The following is a 26695-nucleotide window of genomic DNA, read 5'->3' as shown; positions in this document are numbered from 1 at the left end:
AAAATCCGTTGGCTCGCCTGCTGAAGGGCCCCAGAGCATCGCCTGCTATTTTGGACAGAGCCCCTTTCTTGTGGTCACGCTCCAGGGCAGAAGGGCCGTGCACACGTCTGCAGTTACCGCCCGGCTCCAGATGCAGCTGTGGGGTCACCCCGGGGGAATCGGTGGATCCCCGGCCGTGCAGGCAGGGCTGGCGGGCAGCTCCCTCGTGCCCGCGCAAGGATCGGGCGATGTGTTAGCGCAGAAAGCACAGCTGAATACGGAAGGGCTTAAATTTGGAACAAAAACTGTGACCGGCTCCAGCGGAGCCAGGAGCAGATTCTACCCGGGGGGAAAAAAAAAAAAAAAAAAAAACACCCTTTTTGCTGGCAACTGTAGTGAAAGAAATGAGATCTGGGTCTTCTCAGTGAACTGCTGGGTCTGGGAGTGCTTGAAAGGTTTCCTAGAGACAACAGTGCAGCGCATGGAAATGCTTTCCATTTGCACCAGCACTCCTACCTCGTTCCTCTCAGTGCCCCAACCTAAGCGTGACCTTTTGGGGTTTGACAGCTAACAACCAGTCCTGGCTCCTGCCACTTCCTTTTGAGCCTACAATGCCAACTCCTGGCGATTCCTGAGCAAGATTACAAGCAAGAAAGGGCTCGGATACTCTTTGGATATCAAGACTGTCTTGTATTACAAACAGAATGACAGGAGATGCTAAGCCACATGCTTCAGAGTCAACACCAGTAACAGTTCTAGCAAATTATCCCTGCTCTCTTTATAGGGGATCTTCTGTCTTGCTCTGAGTCCCTGAGTCTCGGACAGACGAGACTGCTAAATGAGCCTCAGCTCTCAGCAGCACAGCAATTTCTATTTTCTAGTATCTCAATTTTCCCAGAGAGAACCAGGAACATTATCCCTCTCACCGAGCCAATACGATACACAATGAAAATGTAATAAATGCTCACGGTAAAGAGAAAAAGTACATATTGGAAAGAGCCTGGAAGCGTCAGGGCTTTGGGGTTATTTTCCCAGCTCTTTCCTGCCTTGCTCGTTAGCGTGGACAGATCATTTAGTTGCTTCATGCCTCAGTTTCCCTTCGGCCAAACGAGACAACGGAGGTCCAGCACTCCCCGCTGGATTCGGAGGAGCTGCTGCCAGCTGCTCCAAAGCACACGTGTCAAAGCGGAGCTCGGGCAAATGCATTTATTCTGTGCTTACCTGGCACTAAGCCTACTCCATTCATATTTAGGTGATTAATCATTAATGATGTTCATTCATTAACGGCGCTAAAGGCCTTCAGGATGGAAAAAAATAGAAAATTCCCAGGCTAAAGATGCTACAAGACTACGTCTTCAAAGCAGCTCCACAAACATTTAAGCGAAGGGTTTAATTCTCCCTGAAAATGACATCGTGCAATGGGATGACTTGTATCAGACTCTTGGAAAGGGACCTAGTAATTAACTTGGTGTAAATTAATCAGCTTCAGTCAGGATTTAGAGACTTTAATTGCCGAGTGCTAGCTTTTGTAGTGACAACTCCCAGAAAGCACTTTGAAGTGGCCTGCCTGCTTGAAGTGCTGCAAGCGCCCGGATTCGAGAACCAGCAGCTATTATTTGCCTTACAATGGTACAAAAGCCCCCCGCCCCCAGATCCCAGCCTTCTGCGCCCAGCGCGCTCAAGGAGACACCGAGGAGGTGCCAATCCGGCGAGATAAGGCAGAGAAAGGAGTCCCATGAGAAACTGGCTGCCGAGGGGGAGCGAGGACAATTCGGGGTCTGGTTTCCTGGGTGAAGCCTCGAAGCCCAGGCTGCTGCCCAAAGCCGCTGAGCTCCCCTTCCTGCTGCCAGTCTGCGTCCCTTCCTCGAGCCCAGGCGTCCGCTCTGCTCCCACGGGAGATTTCCGACAGATCAGGGGCAGGATCCGGCCTCCTGCAGAGCGCGCTCGCCGTCAGTGCCCCCCTAAGGGAGCAGGAGAGCGCGGATGGGAAAGCCACGCAGGGACGGACTTCATCGGCTTCATCTCGGAGCCAGGAGGGCTTCCCCCTTCCCTCCACCCAGAGAAAATCTTTACTCATTTCAAAATCTCTACTCATTTCACCGTGCAAAGAATATTATGGTGGCCGAATCATTTAACTCGATTGCAATCAGCATACAGGTAAAACCTTGTGAATGGAAAAGCACCTCATGTCGGTGTGACCAGATTTAAGGGCTTCTGCTGCTCTAAGGATGCTGGCAGGTAAAGGTCCCACAGCTCGGGAACTATTTATGTTGAAGCAGGGACCAGAGGTGCACCTTCTGAGCCCCAGCAGCGGGCAGATATGTGTAAGTGACAGCAGCGATAAAGGAAATGCTCGTTACAGTGTGAAACACAGAAACCAAGACTACTGCGATTAATTAAAAAAGGAAATCAGAGCTGGGTCACTCGAGCCTAAACATAGAAGAAGGGGGGGGGGAAAAAACAAGCTGAGGAAAAAATAATATTCTCAAGGCCCCAGGAAGATAAGTATCATGGGCTACACCCCAGCTGGCCCCAGTCACCCCGGTACGGGGCTACTGAAAGCGCAACTCCTCGCGGCAGGGTGGGGCCGCGAGCATCGGCACCGGGGATGCGTCCCGCCGCAGCTGGAAACGGCTCTGAGAGGCCTCAGCAAAACAAGAGGCTTCAGAGGATGTTGTTCTGCAGAGAGGCTAGGAAGGTGTTTGATTTCCTACCTGAAAATAAATATACTTGCATTTATTCTGTGCTTTCTGCCTGGTTATTCCCTCTTCTCCTTGCTCACCTCGTGCTGTGCTGCCTGTCCTTCGTGGGGTAGAAGAAGCAGGCTTTGGCTGCGATGGCAGAAAGGGGAATTTTTCCTGAGGCTGCTGGACATAAACACACCCTGTGGTCCTGTCTGTCTGTCCAGGCCCCGCCGCTGCAGCCCAGGCTTACCGCACTGGGTCTCCCTGCACTGCGGCACGGACCGGAGCTGGGCAGGAAACATTTTTCCCATCCCACAAAAATCTTCCTGTCCTGCAGCAGGATGAACCCGAGCCCTCGCTGAGCTTCTGGTCTTGTTTTCTAAAGAAACAGGCCGTATGCAATCCCGCTGTGCGTGTCTGTCCTTCCTTTCCCATAAATTCTTAATCCTTTGGCCAATTTCAGCCGCGTCGGACAGACGTGGCCCAGTAACGGTACCAACGCTGCTACGTTCCCACAAGCTCCACACAAGCAGGCAGCTCAGGAGAAACGAGACCCAAAACACGCTTCTGCTAAGAAAAAGCACTCCTTAGCAGGCACCAGAAAAAGCTTCGGTTCTGTTGGAAGCCAGCTCTTAGACACCAGGAGCTTCAGTTCTGCTGGAAACCAGCAGAGCCTGGCTTTGCTGCTCAGGGTAATAGGGTCTGGAGGGCTCTTAGGCACCGTGGCGTGACCTAGGACATGGAGCACAAAGCCCAAATCCAGGACTTGCTTCCTCCAGGCCACAGTTCTCGACCTGTGCCCAAGGTGGGTGGCCTCTCACCTCCTCTTTGCAGACAGGACTTCATTTTTCTCCCTTCGCAGCCACCTCACAGGTCTTTACCAGATCTTTGCAGATGGCATCTCAGGGCCTCAATCCCTAATCAGGCATCCCAGCTTTTGCATTATCTGGGCCCTGGAGGCACATCCCTGCCAGAAAGGTCAGAGATAAGCAAAAGGTCCCTTTGTGCTCCCTCTCTGGGTTTCTTGGAAGCTAGCTGCCCTCAAAAGAACAAAAAACAACTGCACATTAGCCCCTGGCACTCTGCTAATGCCCAGGTGAGAGGGAGAGGTTGCCCTAAGGTGTTAGCAGGTTGAAATTCCTACCCACGGAGAAGGCTGAGGGCAGCAAGGCGGCAGAAGAGCTGGCTGCGCTCTCAGAGGTAGCTCTGCAATCAAAATTGCAGGCCAAGGAGGCGATCAGCCTGCACAGGGAAGATATACGCAGGCACAAGGGCATCCACTCGTGGCCTGGGAGAGGTAGAGATGCATTGCGCTGGTGCACGTAAACTGCTGCAGGCTGGCAGGAAAGTCTATGAAGAAAAAGAGTATTTAGAGAGGGTGCTGAGAGCCCCACAAAGCCCCAGGCTTACCTCTGGACCCCAGGCTGAGGCTGGGGATGGGGAAGAGGGACAAGCTCTGCCCAAGGAGCGACTCCAAGCACCCAGCTAGTGCCTAGGCTAAGGCACGGAGAAAAACCCATCACACATCATCAGCCCTGAGCTTAGGAGGGGCAGTTACTGGGGTCACAGCACCGGAGGGAGTCTGTGAACCGGTTACTGAACTGGGTGAAAACAGCCTGCCTTTAATCAGCCACAAATTCGAAGGTACCTTGATGACGGCGCATGGAGAAGTAAGATCATGCGTCCTGAATCACATTTCCCCGTCCTGAATCACATTTCCCCGGCCCGTGCACTTTACAGCGTACTTAACTTTATTTCCATCACAGCTGCTGCAGCTGAGGCCGATAATGACAGCCCTGGAAAATCCCATCACTGCCGTTTAACACCGACGAGTTGGTTAATACCTGAAAAGTGCTTCGACAACGCACATTTGTCCAGCCGGCAGCACAAGTACTGTGCTGCTTCTGGGCGAAAAACACACAAGGAATACATATTGAGCTGCGAAGTGGAACAAAACGAAGGTGTCCCTGCCAGTCGGACTGCCTGAGCTCTTCCTCCCTCACCCAGAGGGGAGGTGAGGAGCGGGACTGGCCAAGAGCAGCTGCATCGGTTTGAGTTCAGCACTCCAGGAGGGAGGGAGGGACGGACGGACGGACACACACACACACCCACACCCACACCCCTTCCCTGCATGGCCCTCAGCAAACAGACCCCACGCACAATGCCCCAGCTTCCCCTTCAGAGGTGGGTTGAGGCCGATGGAAACAGACTCTCACAGAATTCAGCGCTTTGATAACTGATGCGTTTTCTTGTTTTGTTGGTTTTTTTCTTAATTATTGATTGGGCATATAAATTCCGGCCGCCCAAGGCTATGGCACAGAAAGCCGAAGGTGTGTGTCATTGATTTATGAGGCCTCCATTCAGGCCAGCTTGCCTCCCCCTGTAGTTCCCATGGGAAAAGTTGCTCTTCACTTCCCATCCAAAATCTCCCGTACGGTATGGCTGGGAGCTCTTAGACAACCTCCTCTTTTTGCCCTTGCTACAATTTTCTCAGCGGCATGAGCTGAATATGCCGCTTCGCCCTTCTGCTGAGCCGAATTTGGTGAAGAAGGAAAGGTGCCAGGTTAGTAGGAAACACGGGCGCTGCTTTTGCTTGAGGTGCTGAGCAGGTTAAAAGTCTCGCTTATCCAAAATAACGCACAACGAAGAGGAGGAAATGTGCGCTTCTTTTCAGCATCTGAAAAACACTGACAGAGAACATCCTACCTGCAGAGCACCCCTGCGGCTGTAGATACGTGACTTACACCACCTACAGAAACCAAGATATCCAGTCCCCTTCTGTCCCCAGGAAAAGGGCTGGTGCCAAAGCCAAAGCCGGGACTCAGAAGAGCCCATTCAAGCCCCAAAGCCTGTGTAAATTGCCAAATCTCTGCCTCGATCTTTTTGCTTTAAAACGGGCACGATACCTTTCCCTTTGGCTCCCTACATTCCCCCAGTAAATGCGTTCTGCCTTACACCTGCACGTACGGTCCTTTGGAGAACCACGCTGGTGGGGCCTGTGGCTGTTGCACCAAATAAGTCACTCGTAATAAACTCCAATATTAATATTCACACGGTTTTGTTTCCACAGGGTAAAGTTGTGTTTTTTTTTTTTTTTTCCTCCAGAGACTCCTCAGCCTCCTGCCAGGGCAGCTCCCGCCACGCTCTCCTCTGCCTCACCATCCCTCACTGCCGGGTTGTTACGCAGCGATGCCAAGTGTCTGCACGAGCTGTTTCAGGACAGAGGTTATGATGCATCTGAAAGGGGAGAGACACATTCATCTAAGTGTCAGCTATTACTGTGAACAATCAACCAGAGACACCAGAAACTAACTGCATGCCCTGGAAACTCCTGCTTGGGTCAGGAGATTTACTCTGCTCCAGACACCAACGCGATGTCCACGGACGCTGGGGATCTTCCATTTTCAAGCGTCTACTGCACGAGATCGCAGTTGGCCCTAATTAGCTAATAAATGGTAGACCAGGGACTCTGCATTTGTACTTGGGAACCTGGCAGGGCTCTGGGCTTTGGAGACACTGCCAAATAAAGCCCAGACTCCCGTCTTTGCAGTTATAACCATCAAACCCTGGATGATTCCTTCACTGATGTGAGCAAGCTCAGTCCCCGCATGCCCCAGAGCAGAAAGGTCAGCCCGTGACTAATGCCGGCCGAGCTGCAGGGCACCGTTCTGTGTGCCAGCAGCGGAGATGGCGAGATAAAAAAGGCTTGGACAAGGCTGACGCTTGCCATCGGTTTTATACCCCTGAGACCCCACCGATTTCAACGGGCTCCCACGTGCAGACCCGAGCCCATTCAGCCCCACAATATGCAAACTCATTTTTTTTTACCACCGTTTAGCTGACAAATACGTTAAAAGCATGCCTAAGTGTTTATTTACTTCCTGCACGGCGTAAGTTGAGGAGAAAATAGATGCTCAGCAACGACCTCTGCTCACCTGCAGAGGTTGATGGTTGGATGCACAGCTGAAAGCTGCCCCGGTGCCCTGAGGGCCGGCCACTTTCCAGTCCCCGTCTCCTGCCACTTCTTGCACCTGCAGATCTGCCTCGGCCAAGCCCCTGCAGGCCCAGCGAGGTGCTCAGGGAAGATGAGTCTGGGTGCGCACGTGGACGCTTCGTTGAGCTCAACCTGCAAACCACCGCTTTGGAGGCGCTAAGCTAAAATAGCGCTTTGACAGCAGAGATGGTGCTGGCAGTCCTCAGCCATCAAAGGAGCTTGCTGTGCTGGGGCCCACTCCGTGTCCTGCCTTTAACCCTTCAGCTGTGCAGGCTGACAGTTTCAAAGAGCTGTAACAGTTGCATCGCAGTTAAAAACAAAAAAAAAAACAAAAACAGATGCAAGTGAGGCAGAAAACAAATGTGGCACAGGAGCTTTGAAGACAGACAGTAGCATCTACACTACACAAAGTATCTCAGCAGTTGTTTCCCTGCCTGTGCTGTCACAACCCTGAGCACCCCAGACCTTTCCAGTTGTGCTGCTGTCTTTACTGGTCCCACACACCGGTACGGGTGCTGGCAGCACCAGGACACTGGGCAGAACTGGGACTCCCCTCGGCTGAGCTCCACACTCTGACGGTGTCCGAGATTTGGGGCAACATAAACCCCCAAGTCATTATTTAATTTAATCATAAATTAGGGTTGCATCCTTCCCTGCACTGATCAAGCCACGTAACGCAGAGCAAGCGACCTACATGTGCCCGTACCCTACCAGGAGAGGTGACCCGAGCAGCCGCCGCTGGCTGGCTCTCAGCGAGATGACAGAAAAATGCTGAGATGGTTTTTGGCTAAAGATGAGAAGTGTCGTGCCCCCAGCTGAAGAATTTGGGGAAATCTCTGCAAAATCTGAGACTTTTTGGGGTATTTCCAATGGAGAGGCTGACCCAGGCTCTGGTTGTTAATGAAATTAAATACATCAGGCAAAAAGAGACGACCTCCCATCTTTATTTATTTCTTTCTTTTCTGGCTCCGGCTAGAAATTTAAACAGGGCTGGTTTGAAAGGTACTTTCCATAGGCCTGGAGTCCATCTGTGCTCGCCCAGGCCCAGCTCCTCCGTACAACACGTGCATACAGAAACCGAGCCCTCCCAAAGACAGCAAATCCCCAAAAACTTCAGCTTAGGACAGGCTCTTTTCAAGTGGAAAGTCCTTGCAAGAAAAAGCCCCAGCTGCATATGCAAAGGGCCACCGAGAAGCAGGTTTGTGCAAATGACTCCTGGGTTAGAGCGAGTGGATTTGGGTACATCTGCATGAGGCAGGGGACCTGCTCTGCCTTCCTCGTGCTGCCAGAACGCCCCTCGGGGACAACCCTGCGGTGGCTGCGAAGAGGGGCGCAGGATGGAGCCCCGTGCACCTCGCCTCCCGCGGGGGCGGTGGGCTACAAGCCCACAAAGCTGAAGGGCCTCAGCTGATTTGGGAGTTCTGGGGCACCGGGGAGGTCTCAGCGCTTGGGCTTCCATCCGCGGCAGGCTAGAGGTGCACGCAGCTTTTTGCTGCTTCGTGCGGGGAGCTTCCACACAAGAGCCGCGGCCGGACGAGGCCGGCACGTAGGCGAGATGAGCCCAGCGAGGAGCAGGTCCCACGTGCAGCACGGCTGCCTGGGCTCCGCTGGAGGGAACCCACGGGGGCACCCACCGAGCTGCAGGGCTGCTCCCTCCCCTTCGTCCCCCGTAGCACCCCGGCCGCCCCCACCAAGCGCGAGGGCACGGGGCAGGAGGACGCGAGCCAGCACCCCTGCACCAGCCTTCCTGCGCCGGCTCTGACTTCTGCTCTCAGATAGGAAGTTGATCAAAACCTCACCGGGTTGCAGAAAGAAAAATCAGATTTCAAAACCCCTGTCAGAAGGCCTCCGAAGCCTAGCGGCGGTCCTGGCGTTAACCCTTTGCAGAGGGCAGGCCCCTTCCCGGCTGCACCTGGAGCTGACACCAGATACCCCGGCTGCGCCTCGCCAGCTTTTTTGGGGCTCTCTTTTTTTTCCCCCTCCCGAGCTGTTGCTCACATTCTCTCGTAACGTTGCTTTTATCTGGGGATCTATCGCATGTCAAATCTCCTTTCATCGATAACCAGGTTGGGGGGTGGAGCGGAGGGCAGAAAGGGGGGGGGGTAGGGAAAAACTGCTGTCTCAGTTAACGTGCAAACCCGCTGCCAGAGAGGAGCGGGGCAGGGGGGAGAAGAAACCCAGCGCCAGGTTGGACGGCAAAGCCTCCCTCTTAGCCAAACCCTTGGCTCCCAGCTCCTCGGTGATCTCACAGCCTTTCCCAGCTCTGGGGTCCGGCTCCAAAATCCCAGTTCCAAGGGATTTCTCATACAAGAGCCGAGCGTTACCTCTGTTGGGCCTTGTGTTTTCCACCCAGGAGGCCAGTTCCCACCTGCCAGCCACTTCCAGAGCTGGTAAAAGCAACGCCGTTCAGCAGGGGAACCCACTGGTCCGTGCTCAGGATACCACTAACACCCAGAGCATCCCAGAGACCCACTCATGCGTGCTCAGCAGATCAGCACTGCCATGGCTCTCTGTAGACTGTACAAAGGAGATTTGGCCTAGGCTTGGGTTTGAGAAGTCAGTTCTTCCGGCTGGGTATGGAACATGACACTGGAAGAAAGTTTTCAGCTGTTTTTCGCCCCATCTCCTGCCCTGGCACTGAAAGATGGGCTTGCCCTGAGCCTGGGGGCACAGCAAAGCAGCCTGAGCGCAGCAGCTGGGACACGACAGGCCCATGGGGTGCCCTTCCCTCTGCCCTGCTTAAGCGAGTGAAGGCAATCCCTAATGCACCGTTAGGGAACAACCTGCTCCCAGGGAGAAGGGATTTCTCGTTTCCTGGGAGTCGTCAGATTTGCCTCAGCTCTACGCTCGCATCACGCCGCTGCAGACGCTGCTCTGGAAGCCGGCTCCTGCGCAGTGAATCCTCCCAAGCCCTCCTGACCCTGGCCCCTTTGCAACGTCCCTGTCCTGCTTCCACCCTGCCCCTGCTGGAACTTGCCAAAAACCTTTGCAAAAGGTCCTGAGCACCTTCCACCAGGACCCAGGCCCTTCACTTTCGCCTGCACACTCGCCACGGGCTGTGCGTTTCCCGACCCTCCCGCGTGCGCGGCACGACTCAGCCCGGGGCAAGCAGGTGCTGGGTGCTTCTCATCCCTCTTCCCCTCCTTTCTCTCGGCGCCCTGTATCAGCCTACGATTAAATCGAGCCTGTTTAACCGCCGCAGCCAGATGCGGGGACCCCATTCATTTGTTAGAGAAGAAAAAAAGAAAGAAGAAAAAAAAAATCGCATGTGGTGACAGCTGTCTGCACGTGAAACAAGGCCTACAGCCCTCCGTGTGCTCTGAAGCCACAGGACCTTTGCTTGAGGTGTGGGAACTCGATTTACTATGCCCTCAAAGACTCAGTCTTCAGTATTTACCCCAAAATAGACCCTGCTGTAGGTGAGGCTGAGGAAGCGCATGCTCTGAGACCGTGCAGAGGGGGTGCAGGTCTCAGCCCTCCTTGCCCAAGGAGCCCTTTCCAGCTCAGCCCCAGCGTTCCCCAGCTCCAGGGACCAACACAACTCTTGCTGCCCTCAGCCTCACGGATGCCCGTCCCTCCAGCTGAACCAGGCAGTTCCACAGCCCCTGAAAACTTGTTCCGCGTCTACCCCCGGAGCAGTGCTCCTTGCTCCTTGTCACCCTGAGCTCCAGCAAGCACCCTCCCCACCACGCATCCGTAGGTGACCTACTGCCAGTTGTTGTCCGGGGTCACCAGTTTCTAACCACATTTTTTCCACCATTTTCCCCCCTCTTTGTCCTAGGATATGGAAATTCACAGCGCTCCGGGATTCCCCAGCCCACCGTCACTAAGCCAGGACCCCTGAGGGGACCAGAGCGTCCTGAGGGATGTGCGCGGCCACAGGTCAGCGAGCAGAGCCCAGCCAGAAACGCTGCCAGGGCAAGTTGACAGGGGTTACGGAGAGAGCTCCAGGCTCGGAGAGGAAGAGACGGAGACGGGAGGGAGGAAGGGAGGGAGGAGGAAGGAAGGGAGATGCTGTCCGTCCCCGTGCCCAGAGCAGGGAGGTGAACAGACAGGAGGAGCCGCGGAGCCTATCGTTGCCTCCCAGCTGGTGCCGATCCCCAGAGGCAGCCCGTTGAGAACAGGGCCATCGTCGCTGCGAGGCTTTATCAGCGGCTGTTTCTTCTTTCTTTCTGTCTTGCTCCAAGCTCTCGATTTCCAAAAAGGGTGGGAGATGTCCCGGAATCAGCAACACATCCTGAACAGCTGCAAGCTCACCCCTTGTCTCTGCTGCTTCTGGAGCCCCAGAGGAACAAGCTGCCGTGCCCGGCTAACAGAGGGGCTGAGGGTGGCGTTACGCCGTGAGCCTAGGGGGCTGCAGATGTCTGCTGGGGGTCAGTTCGGGGTTCCCAGCAGGTCTGACTGCTTCAGGACTTCAGTGGATTAACGGCCTTCGGATCAGGCTCTTGTGGAAAGAGTTAACTGGAAGAAAAAGGAAGTTTCCCCAGCTTGGACTTAGTCCAGGACACGATCTGGAGCCTTTTACATCTCAAGGAGATGGAGCAGGCAGCGTGCAGATGGCCTGGCCCCACCTCCCGGCAGGGCAAGGGGATTCTGCCATGGCCCCAGGGAGAGGACGATGCAGGCAGACGCTGGCCGAGGCCGGACGGGTCCCTCCCCACACCCATTTGCACAGGGACACTCAGCACACGATTCTGCTATGGGAAAAGAAGTTCTTTGAAGGGCACGTACGATTTTTAGAGCCACTACGTCACTCAAGTTTTGTTCTTGGGGAGAACCTCGTATCAGTTTTGTGCCCGATAATGACGATTCTAATTTCATCTGAAATGGGGACGGGGAGCTGGACTTGATCTGACAAGGATGAGTCCAAACCCAAGCTCTAAACTCAGCTTGAGCCTGCTGAGAAGGTCCGACACGTACGCAGCAGCTCCTCCATTTCACCCGTTGCTACCGCTTCTGTATTGCCAGGACCCCACTGGGAAAAAAAGAGCACCTCTCATCAGACTCCAAGCTCAAATTTACAGATAGAGACGTTTCCTTCAAGTGCTTTGCTAAGGACTGCCAGTATTCTTAAAACAAGACTTAACAGGCATTTAAGGTGACAGAAATCCCTCTCAACGCCATGAACGTCACCCACCCTAACAGTACGCAGCTGCCCCGCTTTGCGACTCTTCCAGTCAAATCACTGATGGTTCTTCAACTATTTTTCCTCCATTTTAAAGAAACACAGAAAGGGAAGTGCCTTGCTGTATAAAACGAGACCAACAGCACAGCCAGAGCAGTGCTGAGTCCCCGCACCAAGCAGCACACAGAACACCCGTCACTGGGGGAGGCAACTCCAAAAGGCAGCAACGCCTCGCTCCAACCCAGGACAGTTTCAGCAGCCTCCACGCCTGAGACCTCGTTGAGGCACGTGGGCTCTTGAGAACCCACCCGAACAGCTTCTCTGTCCTGCTGCAGAAACGCAGGGTTCAAAGGACGGACCCCGAGCCCAGCAGGGACAAATTCCCGCAACCACAGAAGAATTTTCCAAACTTTCGCCTGCTTCCTGCTCCGACGCAGCCGGCTCAGCCCACGACCTGCTGCAGGAATTACTCACGCTGGCCCTGCACATTCCCTGCCCGAGGAGGGGCACGGGCAGCTTCGCCCCGCTCCGCTGGAGGAGGCACCCAGAGCCCGACGGGGAGAGCAGGGGCATCCCAGCACCCCGGCTGGATCCCTGCGCCTCTGCGGGGGGGGGAGCAGGATTCCTTCCCCCACCCCTGCCCTGAAAGGGCAACACCCACCGTGTGGTTTCCTGACCCGACAGAGATATTTGTCAGAGGCAGCAGTAATAAACCCGGCTGTGGTAAGCGGCCTCTTCGGAGCCGAGCTGCAGGGTAAGGCTGTCACCCCGCGGGGCCGGCAGCAGCACCTCGCTCGCTGCAAAAAAAAAAATAAAAAAAAAATCAAAAGGCACACGAGATGCAGCTCCGGCTCACAGCAGCGATGGCTTCCTCCGGCAAGCTGTTAGCCACAGAGGGAAGCATGCAAAGAAAACACGCAGGAGACGTTGTCCTGGCCTAGCTTCAGTGCTGACATCTGCTCTGCCAGAGTCGGCGCCCACCCTGCCACCCAGCCCTTACTCAGGCAGTCCAAAAGCCCGCTCCTCGGAGAAGATGCGGCCAAGTCAGGCAGGTACTCAAGGTGGGGAGCAGGCTCGAGCCCCAAGGTGAGTAGTGGCTCTATCAAACATGCCCCGTCCACTGCTGGGGGTCTGCTGATTTACAGCATCCCCGACGGCTCCGTGTTCGCTGCAGCCAGCACCCGGCACGTCCAAGGCGGCTGCAGGCAGCTCGCCCAGAGCGAGGACGGGGAGGCAGAACCACCACGTGCGGCCAGGGCTGGGGGCACAATTTATCCCCCCCGAGCAGGACCAGCTGCGTCGGCTGGAAGAATCTGGGCTGGAGAACGTCACCCGGAGCTGGCTCCGTTCCTCCGCCCGTTCTCAGCACGCCCTGAGGTCTGTCGCTCCTCGGAAGCCAGCTCAGCCCATCTCCTCGTCACCTCTGGACCCTAAAGCTTCAGGCAGGCAGGAGGAATAAAACGGAGAGCATCCCCTGAATCAGCGACGAGGCAGGACAAGCTGACCGGAGATCTGCAATAGTTCTTGGCAGCAGAAGCTCCGGACAGCCCGGAGGTGTGGGTTTACATGCTTGGTGGATTAGACGTGGCACTGACTCAAACACAGCTATGAGCTGCTAGAAAGGGAAGGAACAGTTTTTACATCAGCTGAGTAGTGTTGAAATAGAAGGCCCAGCAAAAAGCAGCCACCCCAGGCCCACTTTAACCAGTAAGGCCGCTCCGACGCTCCGGTTTGGCCAAACAGAGCTCCTGGGACCCCCTCGCTGGGGCAGACCCATCCTTCTGGAGCGCAACACGGAGAAAGAGACCCGGGACACTTCGCCTCTGCAGCCCCGACGGTAAGGGGGCGGTGGCAGGGGAGGAGAGCCAGGGACCCTACGGGGCTGCCATACAGCACAGCCCCTGCAGGGACACCAGCACCTCGCCTGCTTAGGAGCTGGCTGTGAAAAAAAAAAAAACCAACAACAAAAACTCATTTCTGTGTCTAGCTCAGCAGCCTGCAGCCGAGCTGCAGCATTATCTTCTAGGCAGAGTCGGTCTTGACGCGAAGCCTCGAAGTGTTTGGGAGCGCGCTGCACCCTGGAGAAGCCCGACTGCCTTCTCCTGCAGAGAGACACCTTATTTCCTGCGTTAACCCCGCTGACCTGCGCTTCCAGCACCTGGATCGTGTTATGAGTCTGTGAGATCAAAGAGCCCTCCACCACCAGACACCTTCTCCCCTGGTGGCTATTTATAGGTTTGACTAAACGAAGAAACCCCGTGGCTGGAACACCTAACTCACGGTGAGACGGCTTTTGCGTTCTGGAAACTCTTCTCTACCTTCTGTGCAAGCAGCAGCTTCTTGCAAGGTAAATTCCAGGTGTGGCCCTGCGGAGGGCTCATCCTGTCCCCACGCCTCCCCCACCAGACGAAGCTGGCAGGAAATCTGCAAGGGTATTGCTCCAAGCTGCGTTAATTAACACCCAAGTGCGCTGCCAACACCAACGCCACCGCTGCTTTAGAGAGGAGGGTAATAACACCGCCGAGCAGATAACATTTGTCAGAGGAGTACAGAATAAAATAACGAAAACCAGCAGCGAGGCGCCCATAAGCTCTCCGCATTTTGGTCTATTTCTGCAAGGCACGAGCCAAAAAATGTGCCGTTTATCCCTCCCCAGCCCAGCAGCAGCTTCCTCTGCACCCCAAGCGTTTGCCGCCGTCACACCACAGGACAAAAACCCTCAGGCAGTGTCAGGCAAGGAACCTGGGGGCTGCATAGGAGCCTTTCAGCAGAAGATGCTGGTGGCATCCTGACAGCTAGTGGCTGCAGGAGCCGAACTGAGCTGAGCGCTGGCAATTTGGGGCTCTGAAATGAGCCTCTGGGGCCCGAGGGCAGGCTGGTGGCGACGTGCCCTCTGGTGGCAGCGGTGCCGGGGCAGGGCTGGGGCACAGCAGCACCGTGCAGGGAGGCAAGGTGCAAGTTTTGGAGGCCTCGGACATCTCCGGGCACCAGCAGCGCTCCAAAAGACCCGGGGGAAGAAGCCGCTTCCTTCCAGGGGCAGCAGCTCCATCGCTCCTCCAGGCCTGCCCCCAGGACGCATCTCCTCTGCGGGGAGCCAGAGACAATGAAATTTCCGAGCACAGAGGGACGTTCGAGCTCACGGCCTGGCTTCCTGTCTACCGCACGCTGCGAAATTTCACCCCTGCCTCGAGCTCAGTCATTTCCAGCTGACTAACTAACCGGCTCTCAGCCGGGGCGCTTCCGAACACCGGGGTCACGCAGCCAGCCTGCTGCTGCGCGGAGCACCTCCCAGCTCAAAAGTGACACGGCCTTTGGGCTTTCCCTGCCCGACGGGTCCGGAGTCATCGGTTCCTGTTATTCTTTTCAAAGACGAATTTCAGCAAGCTTTACAGCTCCCCCTCTGGGACTGTAAGTATTAGAATAACCGCTCAGCGGGAGCTCGACGAGGTTAATACGCTCTCGTCTGGGGTCACACGGCTGTTTAGGACCTGGGAATCCGAGCTCCTCCATCATCTCTGAAATAACCTGCATGCGACTCAGTGAAAACACGTGAACTCCTTTCCTCTCTCAGTTTGACACCGATCTGAAAGTGGGTTTTGTTGGTGCTAAAAGGGGAAGCGAGAGGAAACGCTCCAAGCTTTGGGAAAACACACCGCGCGCAGGAAGACAGGCTGTGGCCATCCTGCGTTTTCTCGTCCTGCTGCCAGCTGACCGAGTTCACAGAACTCCGGAGGAAACTGGCACCAGCAACTGGCACTTTTTTCCCGGGGGCGATGTCTTTTCCCACTCCGCACGGGCTCCAAACTAAGGATGCCGCCCTCCACCTAGCGACACCGACTGCCGGCGTGGTTCTGCCCGCTTCCAAATTCCTTCCCTTTCACACCGGATCCCTGGCAACATCCTTTAGCATGGCACTGAAGCGTTCCTTTCTTCACTGAGTCCCCTCTTGGCTGGCGAGTCTCCTCTAGCGGCTGCGAGCAGCTACTTCAGAGACATGCAGAAAAACTAAATTAAAAAAAAATAAAAATCACTGAGTATCACCTTCACGGAAGTTTGTTTTTTTCAACTCTCCCCTCACCAGACAGAGCGAAGCTCTGCATAACGGAAGAATTGCGCATCCATGCCATAAAGAGGGATTTTGTACCGCTAACTTCAGGGCCTTCAGCCAACAGTCAGACCGGTGGCTTTCTGCCAGGCACTGGATATTCTGCTTGTGACCGAGCCCAGCACGGGCTGCGCTGCTCTGGGGAAGAGCCTTCCAAGGCCTCAAGCCTGTGCCATCAAGGAGAGTATTTTAATGTCAGATGGGGCTTTTGGGCATCTCTGAAAGCGTCCCCCAAGGCACGCCAGGACTTACAGACGGGAAAGCGAAACGCAGAGGAGCAAAGGGACTTGCCTAGGGTCACTCGGCAGGCTGGCGGGCTGCAGAGCCAGGACTAGAGCCCAGAATACCCCAGGGCGCTGCCCCCGTAACTGCAGCACCCAGCCTCCCCCGCACCCCTCGCTGCAGAACCTCCCTCCCCTGCCATCCCCTGCCCAACCCAAAAGCCCTGGGAGTGCAACGAGCTAGAGGCTGGGACAGTTTTGTTTATAAAGTTTGCCTATAACGTTTTGAAAAGGGGAATCAAGAATATTCAAGAGTGAAAAACCAAGCAGCACGGGGCTGTGAAGTGCTGTTATTTACACAATAGCTCCCACACGTGAATAAACCAAGTAATGCAGCACACGCAGGGAAAAGAGACAGCGAAACATTCTGAGGGGTACGCACAAGCCAGGCCTAACGGCTCATCCAAAAAAATAGATGTTTAGGCTGCAATTTCAGCAGCCTCACCTGCAGCAACCCGCCTGTAGGGAGAGAGCTCCCGAGGGGAGCGCCGAGTTGTGGCTGCTCGGACACGGAGGCAGCCCAGGGAGGAGCGGTGGCACCCGCCTGGTGCACACGCCTGTGTGACAGTGTGACAATCCACGCTAGGATCAGGCAAAACTCCCTCAGCAACGATCAGAAAGACCCGAATTAGCTAGCTGGGAACTGATGACAGACGTGGGGGGCTGAGACCATGCTGGGCTCCCTCTTCCCTACAAACACTGAAGGAAGAAAGATGGTGCCCGTGTTCTCCGTAACTGCTCAGCCCCTCCACTTTCTACCTCCCAGAAAAATGACCCCAGGCTGCTCAGGAAGGCAGCGGATGCCCTCCATCCGTACAGAGGGAGAAAAGCACCGCACAGAAAAGACTGAGAGTCAGCTGGGGCAGGGAGATCCAGCAGTTCGGTCTCCGGAGTGGGAGAGAGGTGCTGGGTCTTGTTGCACGTTCTGCAGGATTGTTTGAGCGTTACAGAAGTTCAATGCAGAAACACTTGGAGACAAGAAACGAAAATCAGGATTGTTTCTTTCCAGGTACATGATGCAAATACCACTGACGAGTGACGTAACAAAGTACTGGAGACAAGAGATCAAGAAGAGACTGTCCTCGTGCAGTAAAAAAAACCAGGAGTTACAGACCAATTACGTACTGTATTTATAATGCACCCGTCACCATCTCCGTGAGATAACACGGCTCAATAATTCCCTCAGCCCCCCACGGTATAGACAGGGAAGCAAGGGACAGTTAGCAGGTAAGTTAGCAGATAAGAACAGCAGACCGAGGTCCTGACCTGCACACGTCCCAGACACCCACGTTGTACCCCCTCACTCTGCAACGGGGCCCTGCCTGATCTCTCTTCTGCCTGAAACATTTCAGGGTCTAGCTCCACGTCACTAACCGCAATTTGTTTTCCTTTTTTCTTCTGCTGAGTTTGACGGCTGGCATATTATATGGTGAGGAGAAAATTCGGCCCCCAGCGCCCTGATACGCGCAACATCCAGCAAACAACAGCACCTGGCCACACTTGCACGCCCCCCGGGTTTGCTGCGATAGTCACTACCCACACGTTTGTTGAATTAACCCGACGGCAAGCTGAGCCGGAGGGGCTTCGTTCTCCCTGGGGGTAGCACGCACGGCATCAAGCAACCCGAAACCCCCCCGATGCTCCCACAGACAGCTCCGGCTCAGCTCGAGCTGTTCCTTCAGCAGCATCACCGCGCTGACGTTTTCAGCCCAGACCTGCCAGAGCTCACACCCCTCCCATCCAAACAACGCGGCTCAGGCGCTTCTCAAGGTTTAGCAAGTGAACGATAATTTACCAGCGTTAAGCCGCCACGTTTCCCCCCCCTCTTTTGGCTTCACGCGCCACGGCGGTTTGTTCTGCAGCATCCAGGCCCCCAGGAGCCCCTCGGCTGGAAGCCCCAAGGAGCTCGGCGCCTCCGAACGCGGCGCTCCTGCCCTGCTACGAAGGAGCTGGGCAGGGAGCGCTGCCGGTGCTGAGGAACCCCAAGGGGAGCGCCCCGCGCACCAGCGGGCCCCAAAAGCCCGGCAATCCACACCACCAAACCGCGGCCGGAGCCCGGTCGGCTCCGGCCCCTTCGGGGCACCCCCAGCGCCTTCGGAGAGCCGCAGCCTCCCGCCGGGGGCTCTCGCCCGGCCCCGAGGACGCGAGGGGGCCTCCGATCGCCCTTACCTCGCGTTTCCAGCCCCTGAGGCGACGCCGCTCCCGCTCTCACGCCCAAGACGCCGGCTCCGGCAGCCTCCGGACGGTGCCCAAGGCGCTGGCTGCCGCGGGCAGGCTCGCTTCCAGCAGCCCGGCCTCCTCCCCGCTGCCCTCACTTCGCCGGTACTTCCCTCACTTCGCCGCTGTGACAGCCCCCGGTTGCGCTGCTCTTCCCCCAGCAGGCGGACGCCGCGCGGCCCCGAGGCTGCCCGGCCGGGGGCAGGCCGGCAGCAGGCGGCGGGGCAGCCCTGTTTACACCTCACGCCCCCGGCAGCCCCGTCCGCACCTCACGCCCCAGCCGCCGCCGCCCCCTTCCCCTCCCCTCCCCTCCCGGCTCCGTGCCCGGCCCCCCGGGGTTTGCCCCCCCCCCCGCAACGGCTTCCCCTAGGGGGCTGCCCCGCCGCACTACAACTCCCACAATGCCCCGCGCGCGCCGCCGCCCCGCCCCTTCGCGCACGCGCACAGCGCCGCCTACCTGCAAGATGGCCGACGCGGCGCCCGGAGGTTCCGGCACGGTAACGGCGGGGCCCGGCTGCGCCGTGCCGGTGTCCGGAGGGGGGAACCCGGGGAAACGGCAGCGGCTCGGGCTGCTCCCGGGGCCGCGGGGGCTGCGGCCTGCGCCGGGGGCTTTGGGGTGGGGGGGGTGGGGGTGAAGGGAGCGGGGCGCTGATTGGATGGAGGGAGGCAGGGGGCGGGGCTAGGCAGCGGGTGGTGATTGGCCCGAGGTCGTGCGCTCTGATTGGGCGGGGGAGGGGGAGGCGGGGCGGTGGTGAGCGGGGGGGGGGCGGGTTTTTAAAGGGGCCGCGCGCGGGTGGGAGATGGGGGGTGCAGGTGGGGACTGAAGCACCACATATATATATGTGTATATATATGTGTGTGTGTGTGAGTATAGAGGCATACGGACAGATTTATATAAGTGTACATACGTGCACGTCTACATGTGTATGCAGATGTACATGTCTAGCGTGTATGTCCACGTGCATACGTACGGGTGTGTGTCACGGAACCGTAGTGGATCGCCGTCTATGTCTGAGTATGTCTGTAGGTGTGTATGTATATGCATGTCTATACGTGTCTGTGTGCGTATGTGCGTGCGTAGTGTGTATATATGCATATACGTATAGATGTGTGTGTGTGCATGTCTAGATGTGTACACGTGTGTATATATGTAGTGTGTACGTGTGTATACACGTATAGATGTGTATGCATGTCTGTGTGTACGCGTGTGTATATATGTAGTGTGTACGTGTGTATACACGTATAGATGTGTATGCATGTCTAGATGTGTGTGCGTGTGTATATATGTAGTGTGTACATGTGTATGTATGTCTATATGTGTATGCATGTCTAGATGTGTACACGTGTGTATATATGTAGTGTGTACATGTGTATACATGTAGAGATGTGTATGCATGTCTAGATGTGTACGCGTGTGTATATATGTAGTGTGCACGTGTGTATACATGTAGAGATGTGTATGCATGTCTAGATGTGTACGCGTGTGTATATATGTAGTGTGCACGTGTGTATACATGTAGAGATGTGTATGCATGTCTAGATGTGTGTGCGTGTGTATATGTGTAGTGTGTATGTGTGTATACATGTATAGATGTGTATGCATGTCTAGATGTGTACGCGTGTGTATATGTGTAGTGTGTACGTGTGTATACACGTGTAGATGTGTATGCATGTCTAGATGTGTGTGCGTGTGTATATGTGTAGTGTGTACGTGTGTATACACGTGTAGATGTGTATGCATGTCTAGATGTGTACGCGTGTGTATATGTGTAGTGTGTACGTGTGTATACACGTATAGATGTGTATGCATGTCTAGATGTGTACGCGTGTGTATATGTGTAGTGTGTACGTGTGTATACACGTGTAGATGTGTATGCATGTCTAGATGTGTGTGCGTATGTATATGTGTAGTGTGTACATGTGTATACACGTGTAGATGTGTATGCATGTCTAGATGTGTGTGCGTATGTACCTGTATGGTGTGTATATGCACGTGTGCAGATGTACATGCATGTATATATGTGTGTATGCATCTCTGCATTGCACTGTGTATATATACGCATGGCTATATGTGTATACGCATATGTACATGTGTAGCGTATATGTATGTGTATGCGTGTAGATGTGTATGTATGCATGTCTGTGTGTGTGCATGCATACGTACACGTGTAGTGTGTATATACATGTGTGTATATACATGTGTATACGTGTAGATGTGTGTATGCATGTCTATAGGTGTGTATATGCATACGTACATGTGTAGCGTGTATATCTGTGCATGTCTATATACGTGTGTACGCACACATACGTGCGTAGTGCGTATACCTGTGCAGTGGGGGACCTCTGGGCCCATGCCGAGCGCTGGCAGCGTGCAGGTGGCCGTGCCTGGGGGCGCAGGGCAGGCTCAGTGCCCTCTGCCCCGCGCGTGGGTGCCTGCGGCGCTGGTTTCACCGGCGTGGTTCAGGGAGCGGCTCTGGGCGGAGCTGGGGCTGGGCAAGCAGGGTGCTGGCAGGGCGCTGGCAGGGCGCTGCCTGTAACGGGGCCTCGTTCCTCTGAGCTCTCGGCTCAAGGTGTGGGTCTGTGTCCGCAGAGGTCGGGCAGCAAGCACGCAACCACGCCGGCGGATAACTATTACCTGGCTCGGAGGAGGACTCTGCAGGTGGTGGTCAGCTCCCTGCTCACCGAAGCCGGCTTTGAGAGCGCTGAAAAGGCCGCGGTGGAGACGCTGACGGAGATGTTACAGAGCTGTGAGCATCCCGGGGGGCGACTTGGGGCAAAATCACCTTGGTCCGCTTGTTTCTCGGTTTCCAGATTTGCCTTTGCTCTTTCAGACTTTTTGCTTTGTTGCATTTTTTTGTTTTGTTTTCATTTCTCTTATGTTAATCCCGTTATCAAAAGCAGAAGGCCAGACCGGTGGCTAGAGCACAGCCACGGAGTCACTGACTTCTTTGACTGGGAGCAGTTTGTCTGAAGTGCCTATCATACTCAGAGGGCCTTAGGTATCCTAATTAGCTCCGCATATTGAGGTGCTGCCAGAATAAATAGAGAAGCAACAAAGTTCCAGACGTTCGGTGAGTGGTAGGCCGCAGTAGTAGCGCTGTGCTTGGCAGCTCTGCTCCTACTTCTATGGGTGATGTGCCTCGATGTCAGGTCACACCACGTTCTGGTCACACCACACCACGCTTAGGTTTTGTACTTTTCATTCTTGTGCTGCAGATTTGCCTTTTGCACTTGTGGAAGACACCTGACTTTCTGGTCGTCGGTGTCTCCATACTTTGGCTCTCCTTTACTCTTAAATATTCATGCTGGAAGATGCTAGATTCTGGGAGCTATTCTTCATCCCTTGCTAGATTTGCGAAAGATTCAGATTTTGGGCTGACTGCCAGGGTTGGGTGACACACGTGTGGGCTCTGCCTGAACTGAATCCGTACTGTGTTTTCTTTCCCCCAGATATTTCTGAAATTGGAAGGAGCGCCAAGTCTTACTGTGAACACACAGCCAGAACCCAGCCTACGCTCTCCGATATAGTGGTTACTTTAGTGGAAATGGGTGAGTAGTTGCCTCGTCCCACTGATTCCAGCTGTGTGCATTGCAGGAGATTTGGGTGTGCTGTGCTGGCAGGAAAATCTGTTCCAGATGTTTCTGGTGCTCGCATGATGCCCGCTCTTCTAGGCCTCGTGCAGGTGCTCGGATGCCGCTGTTGTTGATGCAGCATGAATGCATCCAGAGCACATGATTTTCTTTCTCATGTACTTCAGAGCCTTTGGTAAAATTCTGGAGAAGCCTAGGAGAAGGGATTTTTGTCGGGATAAACCCTTGGTATGATTTCTGTTTCCTCTTCTTTTGTATTTCAGGGTTCAATGTTGAAACGCTTCCTGCCTATGCAAAGCGCTCCCAGAGGATGGTCATCACTGCCCGTACGTGAGAAATCCTTTCTTTTCTTCTGCAGGAAATCATTTGGCATTTCTGGCTGCTGGCATCCAGAGAGTTTCTGCTTTTCTGATGGACGATGCAGCCCAGTGCTCCTGGGCACGCAGTTTGCATTACGGATCCTGTAACAACCATGTAATAGGTGAAGGACGGGTGTCTCTGCCAGATCAGTTGCCTTTGCTCCAGCACCCTCACTTCACGTGAGGTTTTGTTCTCCTTGTGTAGGAGAGAGGGGTCAAGGAATTCTTTTGGGATGCTAAACGCATCCTGAAACTATTGCTCATGGGATATGCTACATCCCTGCTGTAGGACCTGGAGACCTGGGTCGCAGCACGGTACAGGCTAGCACTTCTGTGTGCCTACCACTTGGCAGAATGCTGCTGGCTGATCTGTGTGTGTTTTTCTTTTTTTTTTTTTTTTTTTTAACTGTAGCTCCTGTGACAAACCAGCCCGTGACTCCCAAAGCCCTGACGGCTGGACAGAACAAGCCGCATCCATCCCACATCCCTGGCCACTTTCCTGAGTTTCCAGATCCTCACACCTACATCAAGACACCAGTGAGTGACAAAAGTCTTCTGTGCCATTTAGGGTCTGTCTGAAGTCAATGACACCAGGAAAGGTGTATACGTGTTTTTATTGCATTGTTGGTTCAGAATGTTGTTTCTTCTGGCTCAATACCTTGCTTGTTGTTTGCGAGCTGTCCTTGCTGTAGATTTCTGGCTGGCTGACATCTGTAGCTCTCTGAAAATCTGTACATGTTGAAACTCAATGCTTGTCTGTAGCACCTGCATCCTAGCAGTAGTGTCTTGAACTTCAGCTGTCTGCACTGCATCTAGTAACTGTGGGTTTTTCTCCTCCCTGCTCCCCAGACGTACCGAGAGCCAGTATCTGATTACCAAGTCCTACGGGAAAAGGCAGCATCTCAAAGGCGTGATGTGGAAAGAGCTCTCACACGCTTCATGGCCAAGACGGGAGAAACACAGAGTCTCTTCAAAGATGACGTTAGCACGTTCCCATGTGAGTTATCTCGGAAATGTTGTGCTGTAAATGACAGCTGTCTAACAGAGCGTACATGCCCGTAGAGTTCTTGTTACTGCAGGGGGTGAGCGCTGGAGGATTACATTGTGTTTAGCCTTCTGAGGCACTGAAAGGGAGGGAAATGACAAATTTTCTATTTTAAACAGGGATGAAAACCATGGGTTCATAATAAAAAACCAAGTGGTAGGCTTCCACTCTAAACAAAGACTCCCTTTCTTCTGATGGTGGAGACCTTGGCTGATAGCTCCTCTCATGTGTTTATCCCAGTCCTGTCCGACCCTCTGTAACTTGCACTAGTCATTTCTTCTCTTACACATTTCTGTGCAAGGCAGTGGAGGTTGTCGTGTTTCTCTGCCTGCAAAGCAGTGATAAGAATTCCCACCTTCCCAAGCCTGGGAGCACAGATGCTGGTGTTATCTTAAGGGGGACTGAGTGATGCCTATGAGTCGATTGAACTTTTATAGTGTGTGCCTGTTCTGTTCAAAACCAGAACCAATGAAAATGTTTACTGTCTATGTAACTGGTTAGCTTTGTGATCTCTGAGTTGAGGAGCCTGCTCCCACCCTGCTGACTGTGTCCTTTTCCCCAGTGATTGCTGCCAGGCCTTTCACCGTACCCTACCTGACAGCTCTTCTCCCCTCTGAGCTGGAAATGCAGCAAATGGAAGAAACAGATTCATCTGAACAAGACGACCAGACAGACACAGAGAACCTTCCCCTGCATATGAGCACGGTACGCCCGCCTTCAGAGATCGAGGTCTCTCGGGCCTGACTTTCGTAAACATATGAAACCTCGTTCTTTGTCTGTCTTCCTTGCAGCTGGGCAGAGTGGGTGGAAAATGGTAAAGTGGGTTGTGTTTTACCGGATGTAAATGACTAACATTGCCATGGTTCTTTGACTTTTTGCAGGGTGCAATGTATAATGAGGTTATCTAATATTGGGTAATGAGCTTTCGGTGCAACTTCATTTCTGTGTTAGAGCAGAGAGATTGCCCCAAGATCCCGTGCTGTTCTCAAAGGGGATCTGTTTGTATTAAAAATCAGGAGTCTTCCCTCACCTTTAATGCAGCTCTTTGAGTGCTGCTGTTTATCTTGACAATCTTTTATGTTTTGTTTTGCCCATAGGTTGTGTGGTTTGAACTTCTAAGCCATGTTTAGCCTAACTTTGGTTGTTTATGCCTTTTTTTTTCTTTTTTTTTATGTGCCAGGATGATTCAGGACCTGAAAAAGAGAACGCTTCAGTGTTACAGCAGAACACCTCCCTGTCTGGCAGCCGGAATGGGGAAGAGAACATGATAGACAACCCTTACCTCCGGCCAGTAAAAAAGCCCAAGATCCGCAGAAAGAAGTGAAACGTAGTCAGCTGGCTGCTAAAAGAAAGAGGAGCCCAGTTCCCTGACTGTTCTGGGGGTCACCTCTGCTGCTGCGGGTGAGAGGCACCATGGAGCAAGACAGGAGAGGCAATCCCACGGAGAGGCAGAAGCAGAGGCATGATCTCTGTCTGCCTAGCGACCTACGCTCTCATCATGGTTTGCAGTGCTCCCTCTTTCCCCTCCGCTGACTTGGAATGGTCAATGGTCAATTGCCTTAAAAGCGGTGAAGGCCACCAGGTTACAGATGGGAATGGTCTCGTTTACTTTGCTTTCTTCTCACTGTCGGAGAGACTTGCTCTCTGAAGAGGCGAGGGACACAAAGGTTCTTGCAGCACAGTGCTTCCCAGCAGGCTCTGCAGAACACAAAGGCATAATTCATTTCTGGCTGTCTCGCAGGCTAGAAGAGAAACTTCTGCAATCAGCCCTGTCTGGCCTTATAATCTAAGGAGCATGAATTAAGAGACAGAAAAATCCCAGAGAGGTTTCTTTCTTTGGGTTGTTGGCAGGTAAAAGCAAACAGACTTTTCTTCTATAAACTAAAGGCATCTGATGTGCTGGTAAGAGAGTGAAGTGTAAATACAGAGCTAAGATGGCATTTTATTCTCACTTTTCTGACTGCAGCTGCACTTCTAACTTAAAAGCGCTAAGTGTGGTGTTTACCCTGCTCTGCTTTGAGATTATTTTCTAGCAGTATGAATAGCAAGATTTAACAGCTGCTTCAGGCTATTTTTCAGTTCTATTGTTAGTTTCAACACAGCACAAGTCCTTTGAGAGTTCACGCCTCCACCAGCTGTTTTGAAAGATGCTTGCTGAAAAACTTGGAATATGGAATAAAGCTGTATTGATTACAGTCTGCAGGGCCATGCTATTGATCACACGTTTTAATTGTGTCACGTCTCGGATATGAGCTTTTATCAACAGAAGTTGCTCTCTTTTTTTTTTTTTTTTCTTTCCCCAGGGAAGAGCCTTTATTGCAGAAGTGAAAATAACTGCTGGTGGGAGTGTTGTAATTGTTATCCACTTCTGGAGGCCTTTCTTTTAATTTTCATTCAGCCTTTACTTAGGGAAAATATGGGTTGAATTCCTTTGACAAAAGACTTCTGTTATTTCGTCCAGTCTCCCAAGCATGATGAAATCGTGTGGATTCTGTAGTCCATGCTATCCATCAGCTTTTTCTTCTTCATGCAAGTCCGTTCTGAAGGGAAGATTGCTTTAAGCAGTAGTCAAGAATGCACTTCTGGATGAAAATGTGGCGCTGAGAGAGGCAGTAAAGACTGGCTGCTACAGATTACCAGACAGTTTATTGCTTCCTGGAGTAGTATCTGAGTGCAGGGAGCCTGTTGCAGTCACTGGGAAGATCAGAGTTGTGTTGTGTGTACATGTTCACCTTCGTTCAGTGAAGACATCCCTCTTCCCCCATCACCCAGGGAGGAGGAAGACAAGGAGGAATTCTTTCAGTGAGAATAGAAGTGTTCCTGCCAAACAATCTGAAATAGTATCTCTAGCAAAAAAAGTCCTGCATGTGCCACTGCCACTTTTGCTGGTGCCTTGGTTGTACAGAATAAAAAATGTACAAAGACATTGTATATATAGATGTATATATAAAAATTTATATCTTTTTTTACTTGGATTAGGCGTTTTTCATAATGACAAAATCCCTCGCTGGGTAGGGGAAAATGCAGAATGATAATAGTAATTTTATGATCACAATAAAAGAAAATTTATCTTCTACAATTAAAACTGACTGAGTCCTTAAAGTTTCAGAAAGAGTGGAAAAACACCTGAGTGGAGCCTGAGTGTGTGTTCACTGGGGTCTACTGATATTCTCACTAGGTTGTAGGTCTTGTTCTTCCCTCTATATCTCTTCCCTCCTCTACAATAACACTTGATTACTGAGAAGTTTGGGAAATTTCCAACAAAAACTGGTTTGTTACAAATATGTTCAGTGAGGACAAGGTATCTTTTGAAAT

General features: G+C 53.4%; 2 protein-coding genes across 3 annotated transcripts in view; one reads left to right on the top strand and one right to left on the bottom strand.

Annotated features, from left to right (window-relative positions):
* Positions 1–18617, bottom strand: part of CCND3 (cyclin D3) — a 43692-nt gene extending 25075 nt beyond the window's left edge. Inside the window, exon 1 of the mRNA XM_035561329.2 lies at positions 18338–18617. The gene's annotated coding sequence lies outside the window, so the exon portion shown is untranslated. The remainder of the gene's footprint in view (positions 1–18337) is intronic.
* Positions 18618–18826: 209 nt separating this feature from the next.
* TAF8 (TATA-box binding protein associated factor 8) lies at positions 18827–26461 on the top strand. 2 transcript variants are annotated; one of them, XM_035561327.2, is made up of 8 exons: positions 18827–18882; positions 20976–21132; positions 21836–21934; positions 22240–22302; positions 22748–22872; positions 23185–23332; positions 23943–24085; positions 24561–26461. In XM_035561327.2, the coding sequence occupies exons 1-8, from the start codon at positions 18850–18852 to the stop codon at positions 24702–24704; spliced, it is 912 nt and encodes a 303-aa protein (XP_035417220.1). In that variant the 5' UTR covers positions 18827–18849; the 3' UTR covers positions 24705–26461. The 2 variants fall into 2 exon arrangements, with proteins under 2 accessions (XP_035417220.1, XP_035417219.1); XM_035561326.2 differs by lacking the exon at positions 22240–22302 and adding an exon at positions 22335–22457 and having other exon boundaries at positions 18829–18882.
* Positions 26462–26695: the final 234 nt, after the last annotated feature.

Source organism: Cygnus atratus, chromosome 24 (genome assembly GCF_013377495.2).
Source record: "Cygnus atratus isolate AKBS03 ecotype Queensland, Australia chromosome 24, CAtr_DNAZoo_HiC_assembly, whole genome shotgun sequence".
NCBI classification, from domain to species: Eukaryota; Metazoa; Chordata; class Aves; order Anseriformes; family Anatidae; genus Cygnus; species Cygnus atratus.
The sequence above is the reverse complement of the archived record's forward strand: the minus strand, read 5'-3'. Positions and strand labels throughout refer to the sequence as shown.

Coding starts and splice junctions, on each gene's coding strand:
- TAF8 (XM_035561326.2), top strand. CDS start 18,850: ATGGCCGACGCGGCGCCCGGAGGTTCCGGCACG. Junction 21,133..21,835: donor GACGGAGATGTTACAGAGCT/GTGAGCATCCCG, acceptor TCTTTCCCCCAG/ATATTTCTGAAATTGGAAGG. Junction 21,935..22,334: donor GGTTACTTTAGTGGAAATGG/GTGAGTAGTTGC, acceptor TTTCTTCTGCAG/GAAATCATTTGGCATTTCTG.